General features: G+C 37.7%; 2 protein-coding genes across 6 annotated transcripts in view; one reads left to right on the top strand and one right to left on the bottom strand.

Annotated features, from left to right (window-relative positions):
• Positions 1–6,504, bottom strand: part of RAD54B (RAD54 homolog B) — a 67,442-nt gene extending 60,938 nt beyond the window's left edge. The window contains exons 1-3 of one of the 3 annotated variants that reach the window (XM_085305702.1): positions 6,434–6,504; positions 3,090–3,243; positions 1,982–2,168 (exon numbers count right to left, since the gene is read on the bottom strand). In XM_085305702.1, coding sequence (XP_085161828.1) covers positions 1,982–2,168; positions 3,090–3,227 — 325 coding nt within the window. In that variant the 5' untranslated portion in view covers positions 3,228–3,243; positions 6,434–6,504. Of the gene's footprint in view, positions 1–1,981; positions 2,169–3,089; positions 3,244–4,779; positions 4,801–6,433 lie in introns of those variants that run through there. The other 2 variants (XM_085305781.1, XM_085305613.1) reach the window with 2 other exon arrangements.
• A 419-nt stretch (positions 6,505–6,923) lies between these two features.
• On the top strand, positions 6,924–23,076 carry LOC146601950 (RING finger protein 151-like). Of its 3 annotated transcripts, XM_085305338.1 has the most exons (10): positions 6,924–7,082; positions 7,309–7,411; positions 9,126–9,225; positions 11,985–12,098; positions 12,981–13,206; positions 14,462–14,601; positions 16,533–16,695; positions 17,968–18,088; positions 18,640–18,879; positions 19,352–23,076. In XM_085305338.1, the coding sequence occupies exons 5-9, from the start codon at positions 13,001–13,003 to the stop codon at positions 18,871–18,873; spliced, it is 864 nt and encodes a 287-aa protein (XP_085161464.1). In that variant the 5' UTR covers positions 6,924–7,082; positions 7,309–7,411; positions 9,126–9,225; positions 11,985–12,098; positions 12,981–13,000; the 3' UTR covers positions 18,874–18,879; positions 19,352–23,076. The 3 variants fall into 3 exon arrangements, with proteins under 3 accessions (XP_085161464.1, XP_085161615.1, XP_085161545.1); XM_085305489.1 differs by lacking the exon at positions 6,924–7,082 and having other exon boundaries at positions 7,093–7,411; positions 9,126–9,215; XM_085305419.1 differs by lacking the exon at positions 6,924–7,082 and having other exon boundaries at positions 7,093–7,411; positions 11,985–12,072.
• Positions 23,077–23,082: the final 6 nt, after the last annotated feature.

Genomic DNA, 23,082 nt, shown 5'->3' with positions numbered 1-23,082 from the left:
GACACAGAATCACAGAATGGTTCAAGTTGGAAGAGACCTTTGGTGATCATCTAGTCCAACCCTCAGCATAGCCCCATACGGGGATTGAACCCACAACCTTGGCATTAGCAACACCATGCTCTAACCAACTGAGCTAAACCTGCCCCCCAAAACACGTAGGGTAAGAGGCTTAGGAGCCAAGTATGGAGTGGCTACAAGTCTGAGCCAGGTAACAGAGAGACCAGAGGGGTTAAAGAGCTGGCTCGTGCAGGGAGCAGGAGTTACAAGCCAGTTACTGGAGAGACCAGGACACCTGGGGTTTGCCTACCGGTAAGCCTGGACTACGAAGAGGCACGTTTACACGTGCGTGGGACAACTGGGAGACTAGGGGATCTAGGGGCAAACTATTGGTACAGTAAGTACCTAAGGCCCTTTATCAAAAGAGATACACAGTGTCTTTATCTGTGTGGGCCCGTATGTATATAGGTCTGAATACCAGCAACTGATAAAGGCGCCAGCAACTGGGGTGACCAAGGAATCCAGGAGCCAGCTACTGGGCAGACTGCATGTCCAAGACTGGTGGGATTCATGTTGTAAATATATTTTGCATGAACAGGATTTCATCCTGCTCAGCCAGAGAGGGGAACAGATGGTGCCAATGGCCTCATCTTATGTTTGCATAAAATGCTGTCTTCTGTTTCTGTAGACCTATGTTACTAGCCAGGTACATATACATGCGTGTGTTTGTGTGTGTGTGTGTGTATATATAAAAAATTTATATAAAATACATACATATATATATATATAAATTTTATATATATTATATGTGTGTGTATGTATGTATGTATACATATGTGCCTAACAGGAATAGAGGCTCAGTCTCTCTAGTGGCTGGGCCTGGGGTCATGAAAGTATAGCAGGTTCACCTTTGTCAGGCTACAGGTTCAGCAGCTCTTCACATGGACAGAATTGAATATGATTTTGTTATAGCCTTCTAAATTATATTTCCAGMCATAACAGAGTCAGAGTGATAAGCAGTCATTAAATGATATTTAAAACTTCAGGTCTCATTAAACATTATGAAGTATTATCAATTAAATTAAATGTAAATCAAAGGGAAAGAGGCAACGCATCTGCATTCACAAAGCGTGGAATGCCCCTACACTACATCTGTGGGCAAGGCATGTGAAAAGCGTGAAATGAAGACACACAATCCCACCAAGTCAGTCAGGCCCATCAAGGGATATTTGCTACAGTTCAGAGACCCTTTAATACCGTTAGAGCGCTTACCATCTAACTTTATGGAGTAATTCACATTACTGGGGCTAACAAATGAATATACACACACAGATGAACAAAGCCAGTCTGGGTCTGGTGCTACACAAGAGTCAATAACCCAGGCTTGAATTTGGAGTGCCTGCTGGAGATATTGAAGATAACTCAAATCTTGCAGTGAAAAACTCATGAATCCTGAAAAATGTGAATCTACTCTGYGTGGTTAGGAGTGGCCACACAAGGCCAGCAAGGTATCCATCTCACATGTTTTCCATTATTTCAGGTATCCYAACTCTCTTCTTTGTATTACTCTGGATTAGAGTGAGTTGACCATAATACTCTTCCAAAAGCCACATACATGAATAGCAGCACTACCAGTTGGCTTCTAAAGGGTCAATTAATTTGAATTTAAATTCAAAAAGGTTAAAAAAAAAATTTAACATTTGTTCCTCTCACTATCTTCCCAACAGAGATCTCAATATTAACATACTGAAAAAAAACATGGTAATTCTTGGATTATTTTCTTTATAAATCATTTTATACAATTATGATACACAGCAAAAGAAAACATCCAGAGCTATAATTACACAAGTTATACTARCAACCAAATAACGTCACCATTACATGACAACAAACTTCTATGAAATACTARTGTAAATAAGCATTGCATCACTCATAAGCTTTTAAATTCTCTCACTGTACATGACAGTAGTTAAAGAGCACTTACCAGCTTTGGGTGGATTTAGTGTTTTCATTTCCAACCTCCAAGATTTATTAACTCCATTACACGCTTTTGTAGTCTTTACTTTTCCAGTTGACTCCACAGACTGTGTAAAATTTACATTTTGATTCTGGCTATGTATTTTAGAAAGGGCTCTTGCATGTCCTGGAGCACTTCCCTGTTTCTCATCTACCTGCAAAAGAGAAACAAGATCAGCATAGTATTTCATTCATGCAGACAAAGAAAATGGAAAACCGAACAACAAAAAGATCTTAGTAGATGCATAATCCTCATTAGTAAAATGTAGTAAGTATCATTTTTACTGATAAAAGACAAGAGAAAATTAGAATTCAAGATGATAATTTGCTACAGCTGTCATGCAGACTTGGGCATTTCTTCACAAGTCTGAAAAACRGAATGACCCATATTACCATGGCAGCTTTACAAGTTATATACAAATTCTGACATCTTTTAATAAAGCAAGGTGTTACTGACTTAACTGGTACTATAAATCAGATATTGTTCATATTTATGAATGAAAAATATCAAACTATCTATGTAACATGTACATTGTGTACATCCAATGCTCATGAAAATAAATGCACACAATACCAAACACCATATACACAAGTAGTGTGCATACAGTGTTATGAACTGCATTTAACAGAAGTCTTCCATTCATAATAACATTAATAAAAATTGTGATACTTTTTTAGATATCAAAAGTTTCAGAGAAAGTTTCTTGYAGCAAAACCACAACTTAATGTACTGACATTTCTTAATGTTATTTTCTGCACTGCTTTTGCCAAAGCTTCCAAACATTCAAATCCAACAAAGCCCAGGCCAAGATGCAATCCATGCCTCAGCTACACTGAAACTTACATTTGGGCTCAGTACCAATTACTTCAATTTGGAAAACATTTTTTTCTCCTGCTTCACAGAGGTGAGAGAAATCTGAGAAGCAGGATCAGATTCAGTAAAAGCAGAGGTATGAAAGTTTAATCTAAACAGGCTGGTAATTTAAACAAGGATTGTTTGTGGTGAGCTCAGATGCTATCTTTTAATAGCAAGACTGTACAAACAAATATGCTTTTTAGGGCACTGTTCAGTTTACCTCTTTTGATTTCATTTCTTGATCCGATTCCTTAGTTTCACTCTCGAGACAAAMCGCATTACTTTTTCCTGGTGGTATAAACCTTGGCCTTTTGGCTACACTTCCTAGCACTTGACTAGGAGCTGCTGATCGCCTCATACTTAGTTGTATTGCTCTGGATGGTGGAGAAGGAAGGAAGGAAGCAGATAAGACAACTGTACCCAGAACAGGCTTTAAATATAAAAATACATCCACAGATAACAATATAAGCATTATTAAAAAAAAAAAAAACTTGAAAGCTTTAAAAAAATTCCAATTCCAAGTAACAATTTTAATTTTCAAGTATAATGCAATTATGAAAAACTAATGTAACAGCAATGCGTTAAGTAAGACAAAGATGGACTACATTTCCACTATATAACTTCAGCAGTTGAACACTTTTTCATTTGAAAACCAAATAATGCAGTTCAAGAACAACTGGAGCTCTCAAAATGAGCAACATAGGGCTTCTTATCAAACTTACATCAGTCTATGAAAAAAGAGAATCTGAAACAGAACTAACTGTTCTAAACACTTGAAATATCTAATTTTGAAAAGAAATTATTATTAGCGCACAACGAGCAATGAATATTTAAGTTATATGACATATATGGGAGAAGTATTTTGCATTCAAGTCAATTATATTGATCATTCAGACTCACTATAATAAGACAAGAATCAGTAAAGAATGATCTCAAACTTATAATGGAGATTATCAATTTGTATTATCTGTATTTGAACAGCAGAAGGAATATAATATAGAAGACCATTATTCTCCCAAAAAAACACAGGACAAAACCAAACATATAAAGTTAATATGACAAAGTATATTTCCAATCACTAAAAAAARAAAAAAAAAAATCATCATTCATACTCTAAAGCAGTGGAAACAACAACAACAAAAAAATCCAGTAGTGTTACCAGCAGAACAAATTATGACTAGCATGGTACAGCAATTACTGAAACATCCTTTGGTTTTTTTCTGCATTTCTAAGTGGACTGTTTATTTTAATTGCTGCTCTAACTATTAGGTAAGAATAAGCCATAATATGATTTACAAACACAAACATCTCTACAGCATAGAAAGCACATTGTAGTACTGGTCTAAAAATCACTGTGTATCTGCACTTTTTTATGCTACTCTGCACTCTAGTGGCCTACTATCTACACAGCAGCCTCTTTTTGTTAAAAAAAAAAAAAAAGTTACTGACAGGAGTACTGTCAAAATACTTTGCAAACATGCAGACAGACACCTGTAGGAGCACCTCCACCTCATAACTGAACAAAGAGCACATATACAATGCTGTTAGTAGAGGTAAACCTTAATGGCAAAACGGCCTTAACTGCTACAATTTCCATTATAGATTGGCTATTAAAAAATGCAAGGAAAGTCTCTGTGTCAATAGGTTTAGCAGTTCACATTAAGTTGGGCCTACTTGACACAGTGTTAGCGTAAGCACTTCAGTTAACCCTRTATGAGGAGGGGTTAGCCTCACCGTAAGAGTGGAGGAGCACGTGCAGCATTAACAACTGTTAATCGCTGAAAGCTGCAAAGGTGCCAAGAACCTTCCAGAGGAGCAGACTGCCAGCACAAACCACAGCCAGCTATTAGATGCCATGTGAACTTGAACAAGCCAGTCCAGAATCAGGTGTTCTCTACTCAATCCTGTACCTGATGGTGACATGCTGCGAGAGAGACCAGGGTGCCCCCAACGCTGCATGAGGACTACGCCAAGCACAGCTAGAACCACTTCGCTCACCTGTCCTACAAGCCATGATATTCATAAAATTGCATTTATCTATTAATAAAGTGTTTTGGCCTTCAAATCCATTTAGTCTCCACATCACCGTTTGATTTTAAATCTCAACAATAGATTCGTAAAAGGAGTTCTAAAAATTCTGAAAAGGCTTAAAGATATGACCCTTGATAACTCAGTAACCTCATTCATGTTAAATTTAAGAACATCCAAGAGTATTATGAGTAGCACCTATTCACAATTATGAAAACCATTAGCATTTTCTGCTTTTTTAAATGTAATACTGCTTCTAGTAATACATATTTTCTCTCTCAAGATCCTCAAAATACAAGCTTTCATAAAACCTAACAAATAAAAATATAAAATATAAACTTTCTATAATACTATACAGAAAACAAGCCATTACAGATGTGCAACAAGTGATTGATACTAGATTTTTTGCATACACTCAGAATACACGTAGCTGAGTCTAGTTTAGCCAAGAATGTGTTTCAAGAAACAGTACCACATTACAGCTAAAACAACAGGCAACCAAGTGTACTCCTTCTGATCAGATAGGCACCAGCAAGTTGAATCACCCTGTCCTGAAAATACTGTAAAGTGCTGTTCCAAGGAAACAGCTGGATGTAATGAGAAGAGCACTGCTGCCACTTTCATTAGCAAAGTAGCCCGACCAGATTAAGTGTACCATGAAACCACAGCCTAAGATGTCTCACAAAATGTATCTGTTTTCACAAGCATTAAAATAGGCAACAATTATTTCCTTAAAATAGCTTAACAGCTGCATTAAAATGAAGTATATTACAAACGATATTTCAAAATTTTATACCTCCAACAGAGTATTATGCATGGAGCCCCATTAAAGACAGTTGCACAACCCATTACATTCCAGTTTTAGCACAAATCTAACATGCTGCTTTCTTGAATATTAAGAGATTTCTGGCATATACGACTGGGCTACATATTTTTTTGCATGCAGCTGCAAATATGAGACACAAGGTAAGTTTTACACAGTTACCGGAGACAACAAATGTATCATCTCGTATATCGTATTGGTGAAAAATCACTCTAGACAAGCAGTAGCTGTGAGGACTGGGGGAGCTACAAAACGCAATGGTACTCGAATGGCTGTTACCGCAATGGTGCTCGCATCCATAATGAAAGAAAAAACCATTAAAGAAGCCTGCCCTACACARGATGCACATACGAGATTCAAAAGGACACCTTCACAGAGGTTCTTTGAAGAAACAACCTGGGTCAGATGCTAATCGGTATCAGGAGTTGGGCAATGAAATATTTCAATATGGATTTTAAAGAAAATTAAAGCGTTACAAGTTCAAAAATCGAAACCAAGCCCCCGAACGCCCCCGATTACCGCGCTACGAGCCAGTCAGGTCGCCTGCCCGGCGGGCGGCCGTGAGGAGGGAGCCGCTCGGTGCCGCGCGGCAGCCGGCCCGGGCCCGCCGGGGACGGTCACCGGGGTGGGGGGGGAGGCCCGGCCGCCTCCCCGGCGAGGAGGGGAGAGGGGGGAAGGGGGGAGGAGGAGCAGCGGCCCCGCCGCGGCCGTACCTGCGCCGCGGCCCCAGCGCCGCTCGCCGAGCCCCGCGCCCGCCACTCAAGCGTCCCGCCGTAGCCGCCGGCTCCCGTCAGCCCGCGCGGCGCGGCGCGCACGCGCCCTTGGCGGCTCAGCCCGCCGAGAGCCGGGCTCTCCGCCAAGTGCGCATGCTCCTGGCGCGTGCCTGCCGTTAGCTCGATTGCGCGTGCCTGACCTTACCCGCCCGGGAACCGCTGTTGTGCGCGTGCGCAATGCCACCTAGCCCCCCCCCCGGCCTGCCTGTCGGCTGCGCATGCGCGAAGGTCTGGTGCCGCACTCAGTATGGCCGAGAGGCCGTATTCCGCGGGGAGTGACGCGCGGCCGTCAAGCAACATCGGTAGCAAAAGCAGCCTCGCCCTTTCGCGACGCCAGTGCGGAGGGGGCCGGCGGGGGGAGGCGGCGGCGGCGGCGGCGGGCTGGGCGAGCCGGTGCGTGGCCGCGGCGGCACGGGGGCAGCGACGGGCTCGGCTTTGGCGGGCTCGGCTTTGGCGGGCTCTGCCCTCCCCTGCCGCGGGGGCGCCCCGGGAGCCGTGCTGCGGATGGGGCTGGGGCTGGGGCTGGAGCGGGGCCGAAGTGGCGACCGTTACACCTGGGCGGGCCGCTGCTCGCCCTCCGCCTGCGCGGGTGAGGGGAAGGGAGGCGAGAAATCCCGCCTGAAGGAAACCGGCGGGGCGGAAGCGCCGTGCCCACCGAGCCGGGGGGCGAGGAACTGGCAGGCGGATCGCACTGGGGGGTGGCAGCCGCCGAAGCCCTTTGCGGAGCTGAGCTGAGCTGTGRGGCAGGGCGGAGGGGGACTGGAGGTGCTGTGCAAGGAACTTAGTGTTTGCTTAGGTTTATTTGCCACATGCAGGCCTGGCCAGTTTTGTAGGCAGTGCAGGCTGGAAGTTGTGTCCCTGTGCCTGACAGATGGTGGCTTCTTCAACTGTTTTCTGGAAGAGATCAAAGGGATAATGGTAAGCATGTGTTAATTGTTTGAATCTGCTTAGGAGTGGTTGCTCAGTGTTTGTGCTGCTGCTCTAGTATGGGTCAATATMTGTTCCAATTCTGTTTCTTTCTAAACTAAGCAGATGATTAACTGTGGTTACAGAACAATTTCCCCATCACGTTTTCTCTTACCTATGCAAAGGTCCTCTCCACCAGAGCCCTTGAGCAACACTTTTCTGTCGTTTGTCCTTTGTCTTTGTGCASCTGAGTTTCAGACTTTAAAAACCATGAAAAAAAATCTATCAGATAAATATCTTGTATTGCTCTGCTTGAAGAGTGGTTAGGAGCAATAGGAGAGCAAATTAAAATGTTGTGTTAAAATTTGCTTATCAAAGTAGTTTCAGTTTCTTAAATGATTGCTGCTAGAGGCATTGACCTTAAATTGACAGTATGGCTCTTGCTGGTTATCATAGAAGTTGCTGACGGCACTTTTTTTTTCATCACTATTAGCTAGCCATTTATGCTTAGACTCGACCCTTCTGCTTCCTTTATTTTGCTGGCACAAACATTAATGTGGCTGCATGATGTACCAATTTGGGGAACTGGTCTGAAACTGTAGTTCTGTAGCAGGCTTAGTTAGAATCAGTGCTGCTGGKTTTTTTTCCTTTCTGCCCTTGCTGCAGGTTCTCATCTACTGTCTTGCACCAATTTCTCAATCATTGTAACTCRTGTTAAGCCATCTTAGCCTATTAATACTACAAAGCCTAACCTGGCAAATCAGTGAAAAGTTTTCTGTCTGGTTAGTGTATTGAGMCAGCTGAGGAAAGGGCCACATGAACTGTTCTGATTCAAGAGAAGAAGCAGAAAAAGGGTAAAAGGACATTAATTAGTAGTAGATTGACTTACACTACTGTAGGAACACAGTTAAAGTTAAAACACTTTTTTTTTTGCCAGTTCAGTCTTAAACCAGTTCAATTATTCCTACAATTCATCAGGCTTTTGCTGTCATAGTTGAATGAATGAGGGTGCTTCCTTTGACATTAATGCTGACTTAAACTGGGTTACAGTGACTGACAGTGKCATAAGACACTCTAAAATGTTGCTATATAGGAGGATTTAAAGCACACTATATTTTTGACCATAATGACTTGTGAAAATAGAAGCAGCAGCAGTAGTGGGTTTTAGCAGAATCTTAATGTCACCTCTTCTGTGAGCCCTGCATAGATTGCTTTTTCCCTATTCACATGGGACTTGTGGAAGTGCTATCTTAGTGCTAGACATCCAATGATTCATGACTCCTTCCAGCCTTTCAAACAGCTTTGCTTTATTTTGTCACCTGGAGCAATAACATTTTTTTTTCCAAAATTAGAAACTAGTGCAGAAGAAAAAAATGCAAGTCATTAATCTTATTTCACTGTCTTGATTTCCAATGTAGTATCCTTTATCAAGGCCAGCATTTAGCAAGCTTTGCCATTAATTATTTGGGAACTGCACCCCATCCTTCTTCCTGCTAGTATACATTTGCAGAATCTGTGTGAAGGCAATGCAGGCCATAGCCTGCACCATGGCTGGTGTGGATGTGTATCTGCAGACAGCATGGGGTGACAGCTACTAAAAAAGTACATAATATCTCTGGTATGAGGAAAGACTGTGGCACAGCAAAAACTGGAGGGAGAAATAAAATATATTTGAAACAACAGAAACCAAGCAACATGTCACATTTTGTCTTTTCTTGCCTTCTAGGTTTAACACCTGCAAATTCCAGCTCCACAGGGATACTGTTGCTTGTAACAGCCAGGCAATGGGCAAGCTTGAGGACTAGAGAAAGCAAAGGCAAGACAAGGTTTGGAAATGCTGTCAAAGCATGAGAAGAGGTTTTGAGGTCAAAGTCAAGAAAAGAAAAATCGCTGGGAAAGAATAGAAGTTGAAATTGATGCAATTTGTTTGGTTGAAATAAGCTGTCTGTAATGCTAGATAGGTTGTCATATATCTGCTGCTCTCATTCTCCTTGTCTTCTGACTAATGAACATCTCTTGAAGTTGGCAGAAGATAAAACATCTCCAGTTCTTCAGGTCAAGAATTTACTACGGCAGAGGGCATGACAGGAACTTTAGTGAAAGAAGTTGTCTTAGGTTTCAGAGTGAAAACACGCCTTGACTCATTATACCGGCCACAAGGATCCTAGCATTGTGTAGGTGCTGCTGCAACATCAGTCTTTAAATCTTACTGAAGTTTTATCAAAACCACTTTGAGTGTATCATTTACCTCAGAGTTCCCATCTACCTTCCATTTAAATTCTCATTTGGTTTGATGTTTTTCATATATATATTCGAGGCACTTCATTTTTATTTCAAGTTCAAATGAAATTTTTGTTTCTCACTTGATTAAAATATTCTTTCCTCCATTCTGATAGAATGTGTCTTGAAGGCTCACTGTTCAGATCTCAGCAAAGTGCATATAATTTACTGCCCCTACAGTTCCATTAATACAGAAACTTTAGGACAGCAAAAATGTATACAGTTTTGTTAAAAGTATTATATCTCTATGAAAATATTCTGAAAGCTGGATCCTCTGAGATTCACCAAGCCAACCTAAAATTTTAGACTCACTATTCAAATGGTAGAAAGTGCATGTGCCAGTAAACAGTCTTCCAGCAAAAACGTACTGTATGTTTCARTGCTTACATCAGTATTGGGAGCTGGTACTTGACTTCACTGCTAATGATTAGCATTGTTTTCGACTTCTTAAATTCTGCATTATGTTCCTTGCTGACCACTCCTTACAATCACAACTTTGTGCAAAGCTACTGCTTGTTATGTTCACCCTGACCTAGCAAAGTTCTGAACTTCTGTCTTTACAGGAGACACATAAAAGAGAACACAGTAAGAAAAGAATTGGTTATCATCTTCATAAAGCAGTATTTTCTTGAGCAGACTCTTCTAAAACGTAGAATATCTATATTGCAGCCGAAGGAATAGCATATCCAGGATACCTGTAAATTTGTTTAGTTTCTGTTGCTGATAACAGTGTAGCTACAGAAGCACAAAGCTAAATGCAGGCTGTGAAAAYTACTTTGTCAGGAGTTTTTAAGGGTTACACTCCATGCTTCTATGGCAAAGCTGTCACTAGGTCACTGAGCTGGTGGGTGACCCGGCTAATCTAAAGCTAGCTCAGGCATATCTACAAGCCATGGAGTTGGTTGTACTACAGCATACCAGTAGAAAAAAAAAATGCAATGTATAAACTGTGTAGCAAATGATGAGTCTTCTGTCTGGCTAATTGTACACTTGTTTGTATTCTGTACATTTTCATTACAGATTTTACTGACTCTAATCTTAACATGCCATTAACAGAAGCACTTTTCATAATCAATGAAAGTATGCTTTGCTAGTTGGACACATAACATAGGTTCTTCTCAATTCCAGGTTACTATTTTACTCATTTAAAAGGAATTACAAATGTAGTTTCTCACTTTAGAACAAGATTTAACATTAGTCCTTACAGATTCATATTGTTCTTAGAAAGTTCTGATTCAGATTGAAAGCAGCGTAGATAAATACATCAGAACTCTGACTAGATGATACRAATTCTCTTTGAAAGTCATCAAAATAATTAGATACCAGCATAGAGTGTTTAAGCAATGATTTCCTTTTTAATTTTTTGTGCTAAGGGAGCATCCTTAGTAATGCTAAGAATCAGAGCCGTGKTTTTTTGTCAGTACTATGAACTTGTCTGTGACAGTTCTGTTTGAAAGATGAGCTGCGTATCATGTGTGGATAAAACCAGATTAGGTAAGAATCTTTCATCATTTTAAGAAATACAATTTTAATAGATTTTAGTTGCAAAGTTTTAATAATACTGAATTTTGTTTTCTTCAGAGAAGCTCTCTCTTGCTTCATCTAGCTGCGGAGTTCAGTACACTTAGGTCAGAGCTTTCAGTGCTGTTGGGATTCCTACAGTTACTTTTTGTTTATAGTGAAAAGTTAACAGCTGCAAGTCCTGACTTTGAGATTTCTTTTAAGGTACGGAAATCATAATGGGAATTAAAATGGAAAGGAAAAGCTTGCTCTGTTTTTCTAAAGTAAAACACTTTGGGGAAAACGTGTTTTTTTTTTATTTTACCTTTTCATGTCTCAAATGTATTACTAGTGATAATTAAAAGATTAATATGGGCTTTCACTGGCACTGATCTAATGCCAGTTAAAACCAGGGTGTGTATACTCCTAGCTTTTTAAAAATCATTTTAAAATGTTCCTTTTAATTCTATCTATAAATCAGTACCTTAAAAAGTATAATTTGGCAGAAATAACTATATTATTATAACAGTTTGTGGTTTTAACTTTGTGTTACAAACATTTCATTGCCTAGATCCATTGTCTTAAAACACCAGACACTTTCTAAAAACCTTACATTAGCACTCTTGATTTTTTTTCTAATCAAATCTCTTATGTTCAGTGATAGGTTTCGTGGTGACATGCTTCTGAAAGCTTTGTTTTAATGGRCTGCTAGGACAGAATTTTACTCCACAGCTAGCTGGTTAGACATTGGACTCAGTAACTTAGTGGATGCAGCTGAGTCTTATTCTTTTTAATTTTCTCATAGACATAAAGCACTGAAGAGAAACTGAAGGAAGGAAGTACTACTATCTTATTGATCTGAAAACTGTTTCCAAAGTCTTTGGACAAACCAGGTATTTATGTAGTTAAATCTAAAAAGGTAGAATTTCTTACTTTTCTATTTTATTTAGAAAACCTCAAAAATAATGAAAACTTGTTTTGTGATTCTCAGTGGGGTTGGAAATGTAAACCTATATGATTAAGARGGACAGTGTTTTAGCCTTTGTATTCTTTTAAGTGAGTTCTATGGAGTCTTACCACATTCAAGTAAGTTTTTGCTGATACAGTTTTGATAAAGACAGATTGCTTATTAATTCTTCTTCACAAAACTTTCARAACAGTTTAAAAGGCAATCAGTATTATAAAAAAGGCCCTGAAGGAGAAGATATTTCAAGGTTAGCTACAGTTCTGGCTTCTTTTTCTTCCTGAAGATTGTGTACTTCTCTAGGCATGTGGAGTTTTTGTCCTGTTCCTTCTGGAATGGAAGTCTACAGTGTACAGGGAATCTTAGGATTTTTTTTTTTTTTTTGGGGGGGGGGGGTTAAAGCAGCGTAAAATACAAAATCTGTTGGCTGAAACTGAAAGTACCTCGGCTGAAATCCGTAGGGATATTATTTTTAAGTTTGTTAGGCATTATATAAAACGCAATAAAATAAAAAGCAAGCACTTGCATTTGAACATTTTGATGTTTCTACTTTGGGTAGAATTCAGGTAAATAGAAACTGTGTATTTCACAATGGCTATGAGAACCATGTTCTGTAGCAGAGTTTAGAACAAGCAAGGATCATGTATCTGCTAATGTCTTTGCTTTCAGCATTCCGAGAATCTTGATACAAAACTATGCAAGTGTTTGCATTCTCACCAATTAAGTTCTGCATGCACCTTAAGTTCTCCAGTTTTCTCTATCTGCTTCCAGGTCCCTTGTGGATCTAGCCCTGTGGATTCAGGACAACTATTTTTTTTCTGTATGTTGTTTTAATAGGTTGAAAGTGTGCAGAAGGCATGGGCTATGATATTGAACGTTTTGTTGGCTACGTTAATGAAGGACTGCTATGCTCCATCTGCCGAGATGTGTTAGAAGATCCATTACAGGCTCCATGTGAGCATGCTTTCTGTACTGCTTGTATACATGGATGGCTCATTCATCACAGTAACTGCCCTRAAGACAGACAAACACTTGATGTGTCTTTACTACGACCTCTCTACAGGTATACAACAATTGCGCTATGTTGAAATTGTATAAATACAGGRTTTCTCACCTTTGCCTGCAGAGCTTCATCTCTTCTCATTTACTATCTGTCAAATTGTTCTTACCAAATATGCCTGTGGCAGCAACTCGGATACCTATGGCAGCAACTGATCACTTGGATGAGAACATTAATGTTTTCTATTTATTTTAACTGACTTCAAAGGTATTGAAGATTTCAAAATGGATAGAACACTTACTGTGTTCTCCACCTTTTTATATTGTGAGGGTTGATTTTAGATATCTTTCTGATTATTATTCTGAATCTCTTTTACAGCACTAAAATACTTTCCCATCTCTTTTAGAGAAAGAGGCAATGCAGCTCTTGACAACAGCTGTCACTAAGCATTGTATATCTTTATTTTTTCTGCTCAACCATACTTCAGTATTTTTGTAGTTGGATTTGTAATGAATAGGTTCCTGTATATATGAATAAGACTTCTTACTTTCAAATCCCTTTTAAGAAAAGGTCTTTAGCCATAAGAGTATCTGTTTTAGTCCTTGTCACACAAAGCAAGCTGTTTTCACAAGTCACTTTTCTGCAATTCCTRCTATTGCCAGCACACAGTTTCATCAGTAGACACTGCTGTTTCTTTAACCCCCATGTCTTGTAATTTTGCTCAAGCAAATTAACAAATTATGTTATGCTTAATTTAATTCCTATTACTGAGAGTTTTAACTCTGTTGGTGTTCCCATTATTTTTATCAATAATGAGATTATACTGTATGGAAAGCTGAAGTATAATGTGGACAGAGTCCCAAAGTTTAATTTATACTTTGTATTGTCTGTGCTTATTGTAGTCAATTTATTTTGGTGTGTTTGGAAACAAAAAATGTAAATAGTAAATGAGTGTTTATTATTGTTGATATCTACTGAGCTAATTGAAGGATACGGTTATCACTTTATTCAGGAATTCATTTGCATGGTTGGTTTTGGAGACTAACTTTTCCATTAGATTGCTTCTCTCTTGTAAGCTAACATGGTCTTCCACATTTTCTTCCAATATGGTCACTTGAATGCTAAAAAGAAATTTTAGACAGGTTATTCATCAGTTTTCCTCATGGAAATTACAATTCCATTTTCTCTTCCTGAAAGTGGAAAATACGGATTTTCAATAATTTTCAATAATTTTCAATAATTTTCAATAATTTTCTCCATCCAGAATTTGATATTTTTTTTTTTGGTTTTGTTTTGTTTTGTTTTGTTTTACACATAGATATATGAAAAACGATTTAAACCGTCTTCAGCTACATTGCAAAAACAGAGAGTATGGCTGTGGAATGGTTTGTTCTCTAGAGTCTATAGACAGGCATGAAAGGGAATGTGAATACAGTCAGATACTTTGCTCCAATGCTGGTGAGTAATAGTCAAAGAAGTTAAATCATCTTTGTTCAGAGAACATGTATTTTTCATCTTTTGTCCAATGGAATGGCAAAAATGGCCATTCATTTGCTTCTAGGTTGAACTCTGCATGATCTTCTGAATGSTATACCAAAATGAGCCAAGAAAATATTCTTTTGGCAGAAACAAATAGGTACTACCCCTCGTGTCTCTCTGTATGGACATGATCTCTGGTACGTGAGTGCTATTGTTCAGCAAACGTACAAAAAAGCTAAACAGCTCTTTTTTGCTGTACTCCTTACAGCAGTCTTTGTACAAAATTTATTCCAGTTTATGGCAATTCTGATCGTGAGCAACAATCTCTTATGCAAAAACTAAATTGAATCAGAAAGATCTACTTCAAATTTGCCAAAATGTAATAGTGCATTTGTTTTGCTTTTTGTCAAGTTCTGAGTATGTCTTTCAGCTTTGGCTGTTTATTGTTGTCACTGAATCAATGTAATAGCATCTACAGAAGTCACATGCTTATAGGTCATTTATTTTTAAAACGGCCAGTTGCCTAGGTATATGCCCTTCATACAATATCACTCACTTTCTCTTGGTTTAACAAAACCTTATCTTKTATGTGAGAATTTTTTTGAACTAAAGTTCTGTCAGCATTGAAATGTTCATGTCTTTATTTTAAACAAACCTGCATTTCCTGAGGAAGAAACATACTATTAAAATTTCCCAGTGAGCTTTATTCAAAAGGCTATGTTACTAGGTAGACTCAGTATCTAATAAATGATACAAAGAGTACAGTCAAGTCTGCTATTGTAAATAATAATGAAAAGATTGAGATGCTAGTATTGCTCTACTGAAAGTTAACGTTTCTGTCAGCAGTAAGCAACTATTGTAGGTGCTTTAAATTAACTAGTTTTACTTTCTTCTGAAACAGATTAGTAGCATTTATATAGTTACCATACATAGCTCTGATGTATCATGTTCTGGGAACTGAGGATTCTGAAATACCTTGAACTTTTCCTCGAAAGTACATCAGAGCATTTGCCAAAGTACCTCGATTACGTATCATAGTATTTATTAGTAAATCTCCATTAGAGAGCTGTCTTTTGTAATTTTCTGGAATAGTTTGTTGACAGGTTTTGTTGTGCTATTTTTCTTTCAGTTTTCTTAACATCTCTTATTTTTAAATGAAACGCAAGCTAAAAATATATACTACAGCAAACAGTGTCTAAGATTAAAAGAGTACAAACTTCAAATTTTAGTGTGTTAAACATGACAACAATTTATCTGGTATTCTTTTTCAGTTCTCCACATTTTATTTTTAGTCGCTACAGATTTGTAAAGTTTGTGTCCTAGAAATTTTGTGTAAATGCTTCTTTTTTTGCAGCTGGTTCTTAAAGTTTCATAAATAAATGTTTTCGACTATTTATATGGTCTGGTATGTCATATCCAGTATCAATGGTCAGGAAAACAAGGACCATTCCAGCTCACCCACTGGTTTACTTATGCGTCCTTACGCTTTTTTTTTTCTATTTTTGAGATATACTTTTTTTTCTTTTTTTAACAAATTTTCATTCTTCTTCAGTCCAAATCATTGCAGTCGGTGGTAGAAGTGCAGACAAGCTGCAATAGTTTCAGCTTGACATCAGTTTTGTCATTTCTAAAGTTGCACTAGTACTAGACTAGTTACAGAATAATTTACAGGAAATACGTACCACCGATAAGATACTTAGTCTGTATTATTACTAGTATGTTGGTTACAATCCTATCAATCCATAGTCYGAGGAAATGACTTCTTTTCATTGCTTTAACAAATTGACAGTTGTTTAGCTCAAGGTATTGTGACTTGCTTGCTTGAGTGTTTTATTTTTTGTTTTTTGGGGGGAATTAATTAAAACGCTTTTGTTGTAAATGGCTGGTTTATCTTACTGTTCCTTGTTCAGGTTGTACAGTTCAGATTGAACGACGTAATTTAGACGGTCATTTGGCAGTGTGTGAATATCGGAGTCGTGAGTGCCCCAATGGTTGTGGTTACACCATTCTCAGCGCAGAAGATACCCAGCATAATTGTGTAGCAGAGCTAAGAACTGAACTAGAACTACTTCGGTACAAATCTTCTGTTTCTTTCATGTTTGTTAATCTAGACCTAAAGTCACTGCATAGAGCATTTCAAATACTAGCACTGGATTGTGGTATCTGTTAAATAATCCGTTAACCTGTTGATATTAATGGGCCAGAGTATTTTTATATGTCAGTGCAGTCTTTAAACTCACTGTTTTGACTTTTTTGCTGTTGTTCTTTTGTCTGAGTCATTACAAATGTTAACATACCATTGGCTGCAATTGAACCAAATTGTGAACTGACAACATAAAATTGCAAATACTTACTAGGAACTAAACTGAAGCTAACAAACAATTTCATTTTTCCCTTTGCCTGGTATGGAGGCAGAGTCACATTATTTAATAATTAATTTTTTTTTAAGTCTTGAAAAKAAAAATCTCTAATCATTTTAGCAGTTAAAAGCAGATACCAACTGGTAGAGAATCTCTCTCTTCAGCTGTATTCTCGCTCTCTCTACTATATTTTCCCTTTGAGAATCTAGTTTTAAATTTTGATTAAAATCATGGCAGGTCAGTGAGTATGCCCTTTTTTTCCATAATTTTCCATTTGGACTGTTTTTTCCCATGTTTCTTCTCATTTCTCTCTCTTAACTTGTTCTTTAAGTCCTATGGTCTTGAACATTTCTGTGAAGTCAGGCTCAAATCTTTTTAAATGCATTGGGACACAAAGGAATTCTGGTAATAAGGATGCTAGCTTGCCTAGTTTCTAAACTCAAAAGGTTAATAAAGTAATAGTTCTTGGCTGTGATAAGTTTTTAATAGTTTAGTGTATCATATTTATTAATAGTTTAGTGTATTCTGTTATTTGATGTCCAGCATAAAAGTGATTAGATCATGTGTTTACAGATAGTGTAGCACTCATAGTTTATATCTTGACAAGTTGTGCTTAGTAATATTAACCAAGTATATACTATAGGGAAAAGGCAATAAATCATTTAAGGCTAAACATACAGGATCTTGAGCTCTTAGAATTTTTTAAGAAATATTATAAGGTTGTCCCTATGTGTGTTGTCCATTGTTGCTGTATTTGGGCACCAAACCCTCTTCTTTGATGCTAGTATCTTTTTGACTGGGGCATTTTGGCCATGAATAAGAAAGATACTGAATATTGCATGATGAGCAACAAGAATGAGAGATGCCCTAGAGAGTACAATGGGAATAGGTTCAGGCTGTTTGGCTGCAAGAAGTCGTTCTGGAATTTGAAATTATATTTTTGGCCATATTTACAAGATTTAAAAGGWGAAGTAAACTTTTTTAGGTCAGAAATGATCTGCAGAGTGGAGGAGGCAAAGCATGAGATGGAGTCCAGATTAGATTCACAGAGAAGACATATGGTCCAGAAAGAGAGTATTCTGCAAAATGAAATAGAAGAACTAAAGGTAAATGTGATCTTTTTTCTTTTTTTTTTTTTTTTTTTTTAACTCCTGATAATTTCTTTTTTTTTCTCTTCCCAGTAGAAGTCTCTCTTTTTTTTTTGTATGCAAAGAAACTTGCATTTCTTTTTAAATTTTATAAATGTGGAATTTCATAGACATAAGAGTTCCCATTAAATATGGGAAACAAGACAGATGTTAACACGGTGCTTTGCCTAGGCTAATGAGTTCTGCTGAGAAGCCAGCTGAGTGCTGCTGGGGTCTTGAAATACAAAATCTAAGCAGCAGCTAGCTAAATCTACTGCTGAATATTACACATTATAGGAAGCTTTTTGTACTTCTTGGGGAAACTGTATTGGAATCTTTGAAACAAGATTTGGATTGTGTCTCACCTTGTTTATGTTTGTTCTGCTATCAAAAAACATGCTAGATAATTTCAGTGTTGTCTGTTCTTTAGAATCCATTGCCCTGCATGCGTGGCCATTTCACCTTCATATCACTGTCACTAGAAAAGAGTTTGGTTTTGCTTCTTGCAGTAGTTTCTATTTGCTTTTCAGAGTCAGATGTCACGAATGATGTCGGATGTACGGTCTTTAATGGCTGCAGAGAGACAGCATCGTCAAGAGCTGGAGCAGGCAGAGCTAGAGAAGCGCGAATTAATGGAGCTTCTGAAAGGCCTACAGAAAGACTGTCGATTAAATACTRCAGAAGGAAGCAAGAAGTCAAACTTCCGTCCTCTGACGCGGCTAGAAAGTGTAAAACGAAAACCTAGGGAAGTTACAGTTATCTAAATAGACGTAAGCTCAAAAATATTTTTTTCTAATTTCTTTGACTGGCAAATGTTTCTGCTTTCTATGAATGAATGATTGGTGAACTTTATAAAACTTGTGATTTGCTCGTTTTCTTTTTAAATCCAAATTACTACTTTTTTCCTCTTAGGCTGTGAAAACTAATGAGGGGAATTTTCTCCTATGGAACGTTGGACTTTAAACCCCGTAATTTAAAAAGACATTTTTAGCTAATGTTTTTGTAAAATGGGGATGAGAAGGCTTGATTTGTAGCTCTTCGGTGCATCATTTACATGATTCCTTCAAGCCTGGAAATTAGAACTTTTTAAATTAAATAACACATCAAGTTTTTCCTTCCTGATCCTTTAGAGTGTATCAGCTATTTCTACAGAGACTTATGAGCTGAAGACCAGACTATGCAGTACTCAGTATCTTTAAAGCATATATGAATGTCTTAGTATCTTTAACTTTCTTTTGGCAGGTTTAAAGCTACTTGAACATCAGTATCCACAATGGACAAAAATTTGCCCRGTCATATGGACTTCGGACTTCCTTACTAGTAGTCAAGTATACTATACAAGAAGAATTTTATAGTAGACCCACAAATCGTGAAACAAGGGGTATTTGCCTGTAAGGCATTGGAAATTTTGTACAGTTCAAAGAGTTTTCTCTAAACTTCTCACACAGCCTATTTGTGTTGTTTTCAGTGCTATAATTGAGCCATATTCTGTCCTCTGTTGCAGTTCTTCAGTGGAGTAACTAGGGGGAAACTTGGCCTCCTGTTTAATGAATGTGCTAAATCAGTCCTGAACTTTCAGGAAAATGGTATGCAGGTGCAACAGTCTTAATAAGCTAGTTTTCTAGTTTAGGAGCAAATTCACTACTGTGTGTGCCTTGCTGTCACTCAGATCAAAGCTTTCATGGCTAACAATGTAACCAAAGAGAGAGACAGCAACCTTCTTTAGCACKTACACTACATTATAAAGAAGTGTGGTTAGAGCTCTCTTAATTAAATTTCAGGCATTAATAAAACCTTCTAATTCACTTTTTTCATTAGTGCCACTGAAAGGAAATGTATACCTGTTCAGCTGTTGTGCGTACTTAGAAATTGACTGAAATAACTCTCCTGTAAAGTTTTTTTCTGGAAGAAAACATTCATAGCTATTTCCAAATTTTATTTGTTTTTTTTTGTTTGTTTGTTTGTTTTAGTTCACACTTAAATTCTAGATGGAATTACAATTGTTSACAGTATTTAGATCATTACAGTAATTTTTCCCAACTCATGACATAGCACATCTCTTAAGCAGCTATATCTAAMAATATGAGACAGTAAAATAGTAGCTAAGATTTAACCTTCATTCACACCAAGTATTCAGCGGTYGCTACACAAACATCAGTGGACACATTAAAGTAGTTAGAACCTAGAAATGTTTTTATTATCTTGTGCTCTAAATAAGCAAGCTGTTAGTGTTTGTGRTCTTTGTGGTTCTGTTTCAGCATTCACTAATTTTGAAGCTGCTTGGCCATTCCAGATTTCATGCATTAGAATCAGTGTTTTTTCCAGATGTTTTGCCGTGTACTGCAACTGTGTGGTTCTGTGATGTAACTTTATATACCTTGCTTAAAGTGAGAGAAGAAAATTCCTTCAAAATCCTGTATCCTTCATCCTATCAAGATGAGCTGGATCATCCTTCCTGAATTGGAGGACAGTGTGATCGTCTTATCTTTTTACATTCTGACCACAAAAAGGACATTATTAGCTCCATGCTTTTTGCCTAACTGGGTCTCTGTATTTGTTTTTAGTTATAAATAAGAGGGTGACATTCCTAATTTTAGTGCAGAAAATAGGGTTTATTTAATATTTACTTAGCATTTGGTCTGCTGTCTGTATCCTAAGGGGACAGACATAAAACTCCACAAGAAAACAACTCCTCGGTGTAAAGTAAGCACTTTCTGCTGTGCAATGTATGTAGCTCCTAGTTGTCAGCATGGAGTTTGAACTTCCAGTGTTCAAAAATGAGATTCTTTGGGCCCATCTGCAGGTGAAATGACCTGTCAGCTTAGATTTCCATAAAGCACTCAGTGATATTTTTAATGGAGGTATATTAGCAAATAACACCAGATATCTCCAGTTATACTGGAAAATCATTCAATTCTGAGGTTAATCACTTTCCTTCGTGATGATAACTGATGCAATTAAGATTTTCTTTTCTAATGAACCACTCACACATGGGGTTGTGTATGTGTGAATACAGTCACCATTTTACCTATTTCTTAAACTAGAGTGAAATTAAATAGCCAGTTATATTAGAATTTTATCTAAATTTAGGCTTTCCAATCTCAATTATTACTAAAAGCTGTAATACATGACAGAAGCAAAAGGTTTTTTTCCTTTCAAATACTCTSTTAATCCTCTTCATAAAAACTAAGGGTCCAAATATTGTAGCAGACAAGTAAGTAAGACAAGTGCAGRTGTTCACTTTGAAATACATAGTTCCCTAGTCAAAATCATATTTTAGGATTATATGAAAGACTGCTAAAATTGTATTACAGGAAAGTTCAAGCATTGAATTACTCATAACAAGGTTCCTAAATATTCTCAGACTGATTCATATCTTGACTGTTTCCTCACAGTGGAGACTGTGCTGATAGGGAGTTGAACAGTTACTCAAATGGACCAGTAACCATTAGTGGCTTCTAATAGCACTTTGCAGCTAGAAAAAGGAGAGCACAAACTGTAGAGGAGGCCCAGGTTAATGGAGGGCAGCAAGAAAGAGTAACTGCAGTTCTGTCAACTTCCCTCAGCCTGAGAGCAATGATTCAGCTGCACCTGACCTGACCAGGTGCCTGTGTACCAGCTCACCATTATAACTGTTAGCTTGCTAGCTTGTGGCATTACAATTAAAATAGCATTAGAATTAAAAGGAAATGAAACCTTTATCCACAACTAAGTGGGTACTAAAGGCACCAGTACCAAACCTGGGAGATTCTTTAATAAAACTCTGATAGAGAACAAGTCATCAAGTACATGAAATTACAAGGAGTTGAGCAAATCCTGACAACCATGTTAAACTGGGTAATAGAGAGTAACAATAAAGGTCTATATTAATTAGCATTTTAAAGTCAGTGGTAAGTTTATCTTTGAAAGAAAATCAAAATTTAATCAGAATTTACATGTTTGTTCTGAAGACGTAAGAGGTCAATTCAGATATATTTAAATTAGCTCCCTTACGCTGACTTCTGCATTTGAGAGGTCAAGTTCACAACATGCTTCCTCCGCTTCATTCAGTATTAAATCTACATGCCCTGTCCTCCTTTACTCCCAAAGCAAAATACTGTCAATGGGCTTGGCCAGTATGGACCATTGTGGCGAGGCTTTCATTCTATAGTGAAAGGGGACAGGAATTTTTGGGAAAGCTTCTTCTAGGTTTAAATGACTTTCCAAAAGGTTTCTAGAATAAAGAAACACACATCTGAGTAAGATGTAGTGGTAATCACATCTGCTTTACATGCTGAAGGTCCTGGGTTCAAGCCCCAGTGGAACGAGCACCAGGAGATCTGTGGGAGGTTGGACTAGATGATCTCCAGAGGTCCCTTCCAACCTTCCTGATTCTGTGATTTCTATCAGTCAGAGCTGTACAGTAGAGTTTTGCTGGCCTTACTAATTAAGCAAAGTGTTTTTAGTTAGTAATGATTTTAGTACTAGATTAATAGTCATTTAAGACAGATGATAAATTTAACAGTTCCTGATATAAATTAGAATGGGGAGCCTTGCAAATTAAATTTAAATTTTCCATATGCTGTTCTCCTTGATGTTTTTGGCATGGTGCTTTTCTACAGCTGTTTTATTTAGAAGTGCTGGATAATACTTAAATGGAGCAGTACTAGCCTTTTTCTTCCTCATGTATTGCTTCTTGGATGAATAATGGTAGGTCAGGGAGATTTTATCGCACAGATGGATGCCTTCATAAAGACCTACAATTCTATGCAACTTTATATTAACAAATAAACACTGAATTGTCTTCCAGCATTATGGTTCACTGCCAATCTATTTACATTTTCTACCTTTATATATACAAGAAGGATAAAACAGTGGTATCTTGGACCTTAAACTCTAGTCTGTAAAAGAAACAATAACAGTATTTGTATCAATTTGAAATATGCTTTGTATAAAAGTTGAATTAATAAAGGAAGTGTGTGTGTGTATGTATA

Source organism: Rhea americana, unplaced genomic scaffold (assembly GCF_003343005.1).
Source record: "Rhea americana isolate MKP2758 unplaced genomic scaffold, rheAme1 scaffold_0, whole genome shotgun sequence".
NCBI lineage: Eukaryota > Metazoa > Chordata > Aves > Rheiformes > Rheidae > Rhea > Rhea americana.
The sequence above is the reverse complement of the archived record's forward strand: the minus strand, read 5'-3'. Positions and strand labels throughout refer to the sequence as shown.